The sequence below is a fragment of the Marmota marmota genome, unplaced genomic scaffold, assembly GCF_001458135.2.
Source record: "Marmota marmota marmota unplaced genomic scaffold, marMar, whole genome shotgun sequence".
In the NCBI taxonomy this organism is placed as follows: Eukaryota; Metazoa; Chordata; class Mammalia; order Rodentia; family Sciuridae; genus Marmota; species Marmota marmota.
This window is the reverse complement of record NW_026000079.1, coordinates 3,859,055-3,871,122: the sequence shown is the minus strand read 5'-3', so window position 1 is coordinate 3,871,122 and position 12,068 is coordinate 3,859,055. Positions and strand designations below refer to the sequence as shown.

General features: G+C 43.1%; 1 protein-coding gene across 6 annotated transcripts in view; it reads left to right on the top strand.

The window, feature by feature from the left end:
• The window catches only part of LOC107156774 (chromatin target of PRMT1), a 9,695-nt gene extending 435 nt beyond the window's left edge, over positions 1-9,260 (top strand). The window contains exons 2-7 of one of the 6 annotated variants that reach the window (XM_048814815.1): positions 997-1,078; positions 2,403-2,556; positions 3,262-3,345; positions 5,151-5,337; positions 6,123-6,260; positions 8,056-9,260. In XM_048814815.1, coding sequence (XP_048670772.1) covers positions 1,014-1,078; positions 2,403-2,556; positions 3,262-3,345; positions 5,151-5,337; positions 6,123-6,260; positions 8,056-8,261 — 834 coding nt within the window. In that variant the 5' untranslated portion in view covers positions 997-1,013 and the 3' untranslated portion in view covers positions 8,262-9,260. Of the gene's footprint in view, positions 1-996; positions 1,079-1,141; positions 1,161-2,402; positions 2,557-3,261; positions 3,346-5,150; positions 5,338-6,122; positions 6,261-8,055 lie in introns of those variants that run through there. The other 5 variants (XM_048814814.1, XM_015502876.2, XM_015502875.2 and 2 more) reach the window with 5 other exon arrangements.
• The last annotated feature ends 2,808 nt before the right edge of the window (positions 9,261-12,068 follow it).

The window sequence follows — 12,068 nt, the reverse complement described above, 5'->3', positions numbered from 1 at the left end:
ATGTGTATAAGAGACAGGCGCTGGGGACGGTGGGGGTTTACTGGGGGAAAGGGGTGCCAGGGATTGAACTCAGGGTGCTTAACCACTGAGTCACGTCCCTGCCTGTTTTGCATTTATTTAGAGACGGGGTCTCCCTGAGTTGCTTAGCATCTCGATTTTGCTGAGGCTGGCTTTGAACTCGCGATCCTCCTGCCTCAGCCTCCCGAGCCGCTGGGATTACAGGCGAGCGCCACCGCGCCGGGCAGTGGTAGGGATTTAAACGAGGACTGGTGGACCTCGTGGCGGCTTTAGGGTTAAAGTCTGAGAGGGCTCTGGAGAGCTGACTCCCATATGAATGCTCATTTAGGAAACCTCTCCCACTCAATCCCATAAATCCCTAATCCCTTGCCAAGGCCCCTGAAACTGGGCATGCCCGTGTGTCTTCCCTGGATCAGTGGGTCTCAACTTTGCCCATTAGGCTGCTTATTTCCCACTAATTGCTGATCCCTGGCCTCTGCCCCTGCCACCAGAGACTGGTCTGGACCCCTGGCATCTGTATTTTTAAACGTTTCTTAGCCAAGTCTTTTGCAGCCAAGGTTGAAAAAGGTTCTCTGTATTAAAAGCCAGATTTTTTTTTTTTTTTTTTTAAATTGAAGATTGAACCCAGGGGCACTTTACCACTGACCTATGTCCCCAGCCTTTTGTTTTGAGACAGGGTCTGAGTTGCTTAATTTTTGTCATTCTCCTGCCTCCAGGCTCCGAGGTGGCTGGGATTATAGGCATGTACCACAGTGTCAGGCTAAAAGCCAGACTCTTAAACAATTTTGGCAGATGTTTGCTGTCCTTGGCCTTAAAATTTTTAATAATTTGAGACAACACTCATAAACTCCTATAATGAGTTTTGATTTTCAATAATCAGTGACATAGACCTTTTCATTCATTGTTTTGGACTTGTACCTTTTAGAAATAAAGTGGCCATTATTCTGATTTCTTCATTCTGCATGTCATCCTTTGTAGATTCTCGGGATTTGAAGATGGCTGCACAATCAGCGCCGAAAGTTGTGCTAAAAAGCACCACCAAGATGTCTCTAAATGAGCGGTGAGGCAGCCAACAGCAACTTCAGCTCCTTCCTAAGAAAACATTACTTAAATGGCCCTGGGGTCCAATGCACAAAAACGTTGTAAGCTAAATACCAACAGAAGGCTACAGACCTCTGTTCTTAGTTGCATCTTAATGTGGTACACAAAACCAATTGGGCGGTTGTTTCAAAACCCCATAACAGTAGATTTTTATGTTAAGCTGTCTGAAATATTTATCTGGTGGGATGTATTTTAAAAAGACTCCTCGCGCCCTCTCTTTTCTTCAATTTTTTTCTTTTTTTTTTTTTTTTTTTTTGCATTGATACAGGGGTGGTGCAGCACGGTAGCATGATATACCCTGGCTGCAAAAGGCTTGCTGCCCAGTCCAAGGCCAGCAGTGTTGTGTCTGGCCTGTAAGAGGCAGGTAGCAAGCCATGAATATGTCCAAAGGCCCTCGAATGCCATTCCTGGGCCTTGTAAGAGGCACTTGCTTTGCTCCATTTCACTTTCTTTCCATTCTGCTTTTTAGTTTGTTTTTGTTTTGAATTCTTTTAACAGTTAAGTGTTCTTCTGTCTCATTCCATTAAGCTTAACCATGTCAGATATAATAGAGAAATATTTTCACAGGCTCTTAAATGATTAAACTAATATTTCTCAAAAGTACTCACTTGGAATTGGAAAAAATGATCCTTTGAAACTGAGAAAAGGTATTTAAAGGCAGTTTCTATCTGAGAGCTTTGTTCATTCAGTATATTTGGCCAGTAATCTTTATCAAGTTGATGTTAAAATGTCTATTTTTGCTTCTTCTGAAGCATATATACTTCTTATCTCTGAGGATGTAGAACATTAATTACTTATATTCACATGTTCCTAAGCAACATGTATTTATAAATTGATACACTCCTAAAATTTATGTGGATGTATGATTTCCCTGGCTTTGAAGATGCTCTAGGCCTTCCTCGTATTTGCCCTTAAACTGAACCCTTGAGTTCCCAAAGTTTAGGCTTTCTTTGTTTGTCTTTGAAACTACATCTTCTGTCTCTTGTCATCATATCTGCTTATTGCGTGTTTTTCATACTTTCCACCTCTCTTAAGAGCTGTTACCTGAGCCCTTGTTATCACTTTTGATTGTGCTGCACTTAGCTGCATTTCTAAGTTTCTGATTCTTGCAAGTTTTGTGGAAACAGAGGAGTCTTTAACCCACATCAGCCTTGATCTAAACGTACCACTTTACTTAAAAGTTCGTGGGATCTGGAGCTCCTGGTCTAGCAAGCCATGAAAATGCCAATAAATGTTTTGTAATAAAGCTTTTATTTAAACATCCATTTTGTTCGACCTTGAAGCTTTACTAATATGCTGAAGAACAAACAGCCGATGCCAGTGAATATTCGAGCTTCGATGCAGCAACAACAGCAGCTAGCCAGTGCCAGAAACAGAAGACTGGCCCAGCAGATGGAGAATAGACCCTCTGTCCAGGCAGCATTAAAACTTAAGCAGGTGAGAGAATGTGTCTTAATGCTCTGAAGCAGCTGGTGGTCTGTGTCAGTCAGTCCGCTGAGGGTGTCTGGATGCCATGGATGATGACAGAGGCTCAGGGCCAAACCTGAAGCTTCTATGAAAGGGAAGTTCAGAGAATTCCAATTTTGGCAGGTACTGATAAATAATGTTTTATTATTTCTGTTTTAGGGAGTTTGCCATCTGTGTGGCCTGTTTGTGTTATCAGTGACTATTAATCTCTTACGTTTGGTCCTTTACCCTAAAAGTAGATTTAATGGATTTTTTTTGATACAAAGAACCTTTGTTTCAGGTTGGGGTATAGCTCAAAAGAAGAGCACTTGCCTACCATGTGCAAGGCCATGGATTTGATCCCCAGCACTGCCCAAAAAAAGAGAAGGAAAGAAACTATTTGTGTTTAGATGATCTTCAAAATATCCTTTACTTCCTGTTAAGTGAGCTATATCCTAGGGAAATAATTTTATTCTTCCCTATACAGGGAATTTGGCCTTAGTCAAAAGTTTTCAGTGCTAAAATATACAAAAAGTATAGTGACTTTTGTTTCCACAGCACCTGAAGTTTTATCAGTACATTAGAGCAAGAGTTCTGAGTAGCTAACTTAAGAATTAGTGAGGTTCTCTTTCAAATTTCCAGTAAGAGATAAATCTATTCAGACCTGAAATAAAACCTGCTCTTTATTATTCATAGACTTTATATGCAAGTCCGGACATTGGCTGTGGAAGGATATGTCCAAGCTGTGGCTGGGCGTCCGGAGGGCGATGCCATGCAACTGTAAGGACTTTAACTGGTAGCACTGCATGGCTGTGCATAAATTCAGCAGTTAAATATAACACCCTCCCACCCTTATTCTGAACCACTGGCTCACTGACCAAAAATAAACAAGGCTTTCTGCTTCAGTTACCTTAAGCCTTGTAGGACTGGATCCATCTCTGACTCAGGAAAGCCAGAAGCAAAAGGCACCAACAAAGGACCTTTCAGCATGAAGCTTTCAATATAGGCTGTGCGAGAAGTAACCTCCAGAGCAACACTGTCAGACGCTTCTGTGATGATGGAAATGCTCTGCGCTGTCCAGTACAGTAACCACTAGCCACATACGGCTATTCAGAACTTTAAATGTAGCTAGTGCTGTGGAGGAGCTTCAATAGCCACATGTGTCCAGTGGCTGTCTCAGATAGCAGCTTTAGAGTGGAAACCAGTGGTATAGTGGACATCCTTAAGTGTCCTATCAATGTTAGAGGCCAAGATTGGTAGCAGCTAGGGATGGGGATAGGAGGAGAACTCTAGGCACTGTGTAGTTCTTCATTGAAGCATAGAACTCAGGAGAATCGATATATTCAGGAAAACTGAACATGAGGCACTTACAGAATATAGTCTTGACCTCATGATCGTGTGCTGGGGCTCTGAGTGTAGCTCAGTGGTAGAGCATGCGTAAGGGTATGGATTTGACCCCTAACACTACAAAAACAAAATAATTGTGTGCTAATTAGAAGAGTGAGGACAGTCCCTTAAAGTTGGTTGCACCTCCTGTGCTAGATGTCTTTCTCTACTGATCAGAAGCGGCTTGTTATCTTTATCTTGTGCTAGGAAGTTATGCCTCACAGCACAAGAGGGCTACTATTGGCCAGAGGGGGACAAGTTATTTGTGGGTTGAACCTGAGTGTGCATAAACTTCATTTACATTCATGTTGTAGAAAAATAGGCCTTGGTTGTGTGTTCAAAGCTACATTGATGAAATTTCTTTTGAAGAATTTTTTAAGATGTGATCCTCAAGGATTTATTTTTTTGAGAACAGATTATTGAAAATCTATCTCTGTAGTATGTCCTTGTCCTCATATGTGCCCCTTTGTGGTTAAAGTTCACCTGTGTTAATTCTAACAGTTTGGCTGGCTCTCTGGAGATATATTTTTGTTTATTTTGAATTAAAAGTTATAATATTGGCTTAAGGGAGCTGTTTGCAAGTGTAGATATGGAATTATGGATTTCTAAGAAATTTAAGGAAAGGAAGTTTGACTCTTGTGTTTATTTGCATCTTAAGGTAAAAAGTGGACCGTCTGGAGATAGATACTCAAAGGAAAAATGGAGCACACTGGCCTCTTTGACTGAAAAATCAATCTTGTTCTTAAGTCAAAAGAATTCAAATGAACTTGTAATTTAAATTGTGCCCAGAGTGTGGTGAACTTCCTGTGGTGTTTGAGTAAGCCTTTGAAGACAGTAGTAGTTCCTGGGCAGGTATGAATTAAGTCATGTCATTGTCAACCTGGGGTTCAGAAACAGCAAGTGTTCTTATTAAAACCTAAGTTCCAGCTGATGGTATATGACTTCTATAGCCAAATCAGTGAGGTGATTTGTGGTGATGCCAATTTCATGAGGTCATACCGAAGCTTCTTAGAGTTTATGCTCTGGAATTCTTTTATAGCATGTTCTGAGAACAAAGGTTTCTGATTTGGGATCCTTAATGATACCCACAGCAGGTTATTTCCCGCCATCTCACTTGCTTCCTTTTCTCTGCACTTAGAATTGCCACCTCTCACTGAATTGCTTTTTTGATCTCAATCCTCCAACACCTTTTCTTCCAGAAGAGCTTAAAGCAGCGCCTGGGTAAGAGTAACATCCAGGCACGGTTAGGCCGACCCATAGGGGCTCTGGCCAGGGGAGCAATTGGAGGACGAGGTCTGCCCATAATCCAGAGAGGCTTATCCAGAGGAGGACTACGTGGGGGACGTGCCACCAGAACCCTGCTTAGGGGCGGGATGTCGCTCCGAGGTCAGTGCTTTGTGTACCTGATAACTGTTGGGCCCTGTCCCCTTTCCTTTTCTCTTGGGCTGCTTATGGACACATTTGTTTAACATCTTTAATACTAAATTTGTATTAGTATAATTAATAACTTTTGAAATCACATTTTTAGTAGTGCTGCATGCCTTTTATTGATACCATTCCTTTTCTGGTAATGTGCAATGGTGAGAGGCTATGACCTGCATAACAGGTAATTCATGTCATCTCCATTTCATTTTAAAGCACCCTGCTGCTGCTTGAATCAAAGCACATTCAAGTTGTAGAAATAAGTCAAGTTTAAGAAATGTATGTTAGCATATATATGAGGCCATGGGTTCAATCCCCAGCACCAAAAAAATAAAGAAATGTATGGGTCTTCGGCCTATATCAAAAACTAAACATGTCTGTTCCTGGTGCTAGCACAACACTGTTAATCATCTGAAAGAAAGAGAGGAAAAGTTGACCAATAGTACTTAACCTATATCTTGTAATTTGGGCACTGCTATTCTATTCCCTGTATAGTTTTTAAGTTTGTTAAAAGTATGTACTTAATTAACTCCCAACTTCCCAAGATGGATTTGTGGTCAGAAATGTTGAACTGATACAAATAATGAGCAACTTAATCTGGTCACACTCTCAAGTGTGCAGCTTGCCCTACCCAGCTTACAAACTAACTGAATTACTTTAATTTAACCCTCACCGCCTTCCTTTGGTTAGAATCTACTTTTGTTTCTCTTGGATTTACCTGCATATACATTGTATGCCTCCTCTCCAAGGTCAAAACCTGCTCCGAGGTGGACGAGCCGTAGCTCCCCGAATGGGCTTAAGAAGAGGTGGTGTTCGAGGTCGTGGAGGTCCTGGGAGAGGGGGCCTAGGGCGTGGAGCTATGGGTCGTGGCGGAATCGGTGGTAGAGGTTAGTCAGCTACCAACTTCAGAGAGTAGCTCCCCCTATTTCCTTCCTTTAAAAACTCAGAGCCACCTTTCTGCACAGCTTCAAGTCACAGGCAGGCTTGTTTGTTTGTCTTGTTTTGTTTTTTGAAACTGGCTTATTTCCTAAATTCACATGCTGGTAGATTGAAAGTCTGTCATAATTTTTCTAAGAGCCAGTCAGGTACATATTACAGAACCAGATATTATGCAGTGTTCCCCTAGGTTCTTACAGATTTAAATTTTTAAAATTTTAAATAACAAAGTGGTTAGTTTGGAATTTTGTCTTTTACTATTTCTGCCCCTTCACTACCACATGCCCATCTTCTAGCTTAAAACCTCACATTAACTCAGATAAGAATAGAGGAGGCAGCCTGGGGGTATGGCCCCTGGCTTCAATCCCCACTACCCTACACAAACAAACACAAAAAATGTGAACAGAAAGAAGGTAGTAAGAGGCTGGGAATATAGGTCAGTGGTAGAGCTCATGCTTAGCACCATGAGGCCCTGGGTTCCATCCCCAGCATGGGGAGTGAAAGTCGAAGAGGGTGGGACTTGGCGCTGAGCAGTGGCTCTGAAATAAGTGAAGTTTCTGCTTATGGGGAACCAGAGAAGTTTTTCTGATAAAGGTAGGAAATTAAATGATATTACTGTCAGTTAACTAACTGGCTTTTGCTGATAATCTTACCTTTGAGGTCTTGATATTTGTCTTTTGATCTCATAACCCATATTGGGATGGGGGGGGGGATTGGTGGTGGTGTTTTTGCCAAATCTCATGGGGGCTTTCTGACTTAGAATTTAGTGAGAAACTCCCACCACTGTCTGTTCAAGCGGAACAGCCCCTGTGTGTATTTGCTTCATTCCTTTAAAGTGTGTTGTGGGTCTTCATAATTTATAACCCGGACATTGCCAAAGAAGATATTAACTGGGAAAGGGCATTAGATAGCCAAGGGCTATTTTTTTCTCTTTCATTATATACTATGTGGGTTTTTTGGGGTTTTTTTGTTGTTGTTGTTGTTGTTGTTGTTTTTTTTTAGTGAAATGCAAGGTAGTTTGGTTTCAGGATGAAATAGGTTGTTTTCAAATTATCTCAACTTGATTTTTGAGAGATCACATGGGTAGGAAGATTAAAATGACTCTTCAGAAAGCTGGGTGTATTTTGTTAAGTGAATTGAAACTACCTCTCAGATAACCACCTTGTCGTGAGGTGCCTAGAATCAGAGATAAAGAGGCTGGTACTCAGCATGTTTTTCTAATCACATTGTCTGTGTCAAAGAGAAACCCTCAATAACCTGACACATGGAGTCAGTTCATTAGCCTTAATAAAATTAAGGAGAGAACTTTCCAGAGGGTATCAATTAAAGCTTAATTTGAATGTCTGCCTTCGCATCCCTGATTCTCTGTGCCCTTTTTACTACCTCCCTGTTACTAAATTCAATTATCTATTATGTATTTTAATTATGAATTTAGAGGGGGGTCTCAAACATTAGGGAATTTCTTTCTTAGAAGAGATAATCTGTTTATTAGCCGATTATTTTCCATTTGTTGATTTAAAAAATTTTAGATAGTATTTAGAGAGGAGCATGTAATAAGGGATTCATTATATGTGCTTTCCATGTGTTGCTTTCTATCCAGTGTGTTTCTTGTTTCTCCAGATTTCTCCTCCTCTCTGCCCTGCCCTTCAGCTTTCTCAGCTAGGCCCCACTGCTCTAAGGGGCATTTACGTAGCTCCCATTAAACCTACTTGTAACTGTCTTTTTTTCTTCCCCTCCTTGGGCCAGGTCGGGGCATGATAGGTCGGGGAAGAGGGGGCTTTGGAGGCCGAGGCCGAGGCCGTGGAAGGGGAAGAGGTGCCCTCACTCGCCCTGTATTGACCAAGGAGCAGCTGGACAACCAGTTGGATGCGTACATGTCGAAAACTAAAGGACACCTGGATGCCGAGTTGGATGCCTACATGGCACAGACAGATCCAGAAACCAACGATTGAAGCCTGCCTGCCTGTCCTTCTGTGAGAGACTCTTGTTAAGTCACCACATCTGTAAATAACCTTGAGATAACAGATGAGAAGAAACTGATTGATGCTGGAAGGACCTATCTCAATAGGCTATGGACTCACCTGTCACCAGTTTGTGCATTTAGTGTGTTCCTTTTACTTTTTGATACTGTGTTGTATGAAACTCTTTTTTTCCTTTGATTTAGTTGGGGTTTTTTTGTTTGTTTTGTTTTCCTCTTCCCTTCACCCAGACTTTGAAGATGAATGTGTTGGCCTTGTGGGTAGAACACTTTGCCTACCTCTGCCTCCCCTTCACCTATATCATACACTGACATTCTCTGTGCCCCCACAAAAAGTTCCAGAAAGAGCCAGTTTTCCTCCTTGATGCCTTGGTTTCTGAGATAGAATTCTGTTGTACATCCTATTTAATAGCCTCTTAGAAGTGTTAAGAAAATCTGGAGCTGAAAAATAACGTTTTGCTCCATTGTTAATGATGTAGTAAATTGGGAACATTGACATTGCTATAGGGACACATAACAGGTTACCGTGGTATCTGCTTTGACTGAAGTTGCTACCAGGTGCATGGATACCACATCATTGATAACCAGCATGCTGGATTGGATACGTGTATTTTCTACCCTCAGATGAGATTTTTGAGCTTGCCTCTTGGTGGCTTTGTATCATATCCAGAGGGATGGGCTGCCTTACACCTGCAATCGAGAGGAAGAAGCCCTTTGGTTTGACTCACACAGCACAGGGAGAGGAATGGGGCAGTAGGGAGACCACCACTGGAAAGGATCAGGAGCTGCCCGTGCCAGAATGCAGTTATCATGTTTGTCCCAGGCCACTGTTGGGCTTCTCCATTGTTGGCTTTATTTGATCCTCTTCTTTCTCTTGAAGGTTTAAGTTCAACCATATTTTGTCAACTGTTCCCAGTTTCAGTGGAATCTTGTATTTCTGGTTCATTATAACAAATTGTTCTCTCAAATCCAACCAGGACTCTCTCTCTCTTTGTTGGGCTCCTGAGGTGCTGTAGCTCTTTTAATGTTATCTTAATGTACCCCTTGTGTAGTTGAGAATCATTCCTGGTCGTATTAAAATTCTTGGTTGTGGGGGAGGTGAGGGTGACTTTGAGGCAGAGGGTGAAAGTTTTTGCCCTCCTTCGATCCACTTATAAAGTAATGAACTGGCTATGGGAACCTAAATGGAGATAGTCCTTGGACCCTAACATAATTTGCCTTGCTGTTTGGCCACCCACAATAAGCCCCTTGCCATTGATTGAGCTGCTGTGTGGCATCCTACACATTAGGATCCTGGAGGGACATTTTGGTCATGACAACCTGAACTTGGATTCTTACCTGTTTTGAGATGGGACATCCGAGGAACCCAGAGAAATTGAATAGTGACTAGGCAAAGTTAAATCCTCTAGCTTGGCTCCTTCATCTTTTCTAGTGCAGAAGCACAAGCAGCAAGAAGAGCTGGATGTTGGGGTCCCCCTCCCGGTAGAGGAGGCTGATGCTTAATTGAAGGCCTTAGCAAAGAGGTGGCCACTGTAGCCCAGGTCCCATTTTTCTGGCCCTCTTAACTCAAAGGAATTCCTCCCCCAGGGAGAGGCACTGGAAGCTCTGCCCTAGGAGCTTTGGGCTCTCCAGCCTCACCGGCTGTTCATTGCAGTTATGTAATTGTCCCGGGGCCTGTCCCCACTGCCATCCTCAGTCCAAGGTAAGTGCCCCAGGAAGAGTAGGATGGGTATGCCTGGCTGCTTTCACCCACTTGGCTGCCATCTGCTGAAGGCTTTGAGGCCAGCAAGGCATTGTTTCATAGAAGAACATTGGGAACATGGAGAATGTAAAGACAAGGGGGGATGATATTCCCAGTTCATAGAACGAGGAGACAGCTTATAACAGAGTACTTTGACGTTCTGCATACACGGAGTATAACTTACCATTCGTGTGGTCATGGGGTTACACTGGTCGGGTGTTTGTACGTGAACTAGGGGGAGGAGCAGTGGGTGTCCAGGGTAGGAGAGGTCTCAGTGTGCGGTTGTCCTGGAGCCTGATTACTGAAGCGCTTGGCCTTTGTAATTTGGGTGGTTTTAATAAGCAGAGCACACAGGATGATTCCTAGAACTCTAGTGAGATGACAGCGGGGCAAGGTCCCAGCTACCCACTTGACACTGCCTAAAGTCTTAATGGCAGTGTCTCAGGCTTCCTATGGCCTTTTTAGGCCCCCCAGGAATGCAGCCCACAGAGCCTCTGGAAGTGGGGCAGGCCTTGGAGGGAAGCAAGGGGTCCAAAGAGACCAGAACCTGAAGGGGGCCTGGCCTGGTGCTACCCCTGGTACCACTGCAGGCCCACCTCTCGTTGATTGTCCAATGAGCATGGGAAGGGCAAAAGGGCCCGAGCGCCATTTTCCTGGGGTCCTCTAGGGACTCACCTCTTGCTCTCCTCTTCCCCAAATTTCATTGACAGACACTTGACCTCTTGATTTCTCGACCTTTCCCCAAAACCACCCTTTAACCTCTTACAAGGGATCTCTACTAAGGTTTTAACTGGAAATGCCATTGAGAGAATGGTCCAGGTGCCACCTGACTGCACCCTGTTCACTACGGGTGGCAGTGTGGACCCAGCAGGGCAAGGGGTGGAGGCTTCCACTCCTTCCTGAGTGGGCTTTCGGACCTCTTCCGCACCCAGGCTGCAGACCCCACCAGGCCTGCTGGGGGCCCTGACGTGGCTCAGGAGCAAGAGGGAAAAGATGAGAGGAAATCTGTAGCAGGTAAGAATGACACCCAGAGGTGGAGAGAGGTCTGAGATGGCTCTGGGACCCACCAGGGCAACAGCCCCATTGTGAGCCTGTGTTGGGTCAGGGCCCGAGACTGACAGCTGAGGCCTGCAGGAGACCCCCTAGGGTATTCACTTTACGCGTAGGTTGGACATATTACATTAATTTATGTACCCTCACTGTAAGGCTATTATCAGCTCAAGAAAAAACACCCGGGGGCAAGAAAGGGACACAGCAAAAATTCTATCAGGAAGAGTCTTGGGTGAAAGGGGTTCCCCCAAATGTCCTGAATCTCTCCTTTGGGTTTTTGTTTTTGTTTTCCTGTACTGGGAATTGAACCCAGGGGCACTTGACCATTGGACTGTATCCCCACCCCTATTTTTGTCTTTTTTTTTTTAGTTGAAGATGTCTATTTTTCTCTTTAGATATGATACATGACAGTAAAGTATACTTTGACATTCTTCATATGTGGAGTATAACTTACCATTCTTGTCATTGTGGAGTTGTGGGTTTACACTGGTCGTGTGTTCGTACATGAACATAGGAATGTTATGTCAGATTCTTTTTTACTCTTCTATTCCCATCTTTTCTCCCTTCCCTTTATTCTCCTTTGTTTAATACGATGAACTTCTGTTATCCCCCCATCTTATTGCATGTTAGCATCCACATATTAGAACATTTTGCCTTTGGTTTGGGGGATTGGCTTATTTCACTTAGCATGATAGTCTTCAATTCCATCCATTTACCAGCAAATGCCATAATTTCATTCTTTATGCCTGGGTAATATTCCATTGTGTATCTATACACCACATATTCTCCATTCATCTGTTGAGGGCCCCTGGGTTGGTTCCATAGCTTAGCTACTGTGAATTGATGTAGCTGTGTTACTATAGTATGTTGATTTAAAGTCCATTTGGGTACCCAGACCTTTTTTTTTTTTTTTTTTTTTTTTTGTCAAATTTTAAGAGACATGGGTCTGCACTAAGTTGCCAAGGCTTTTTGGTCTTAACTTGGGGGTCT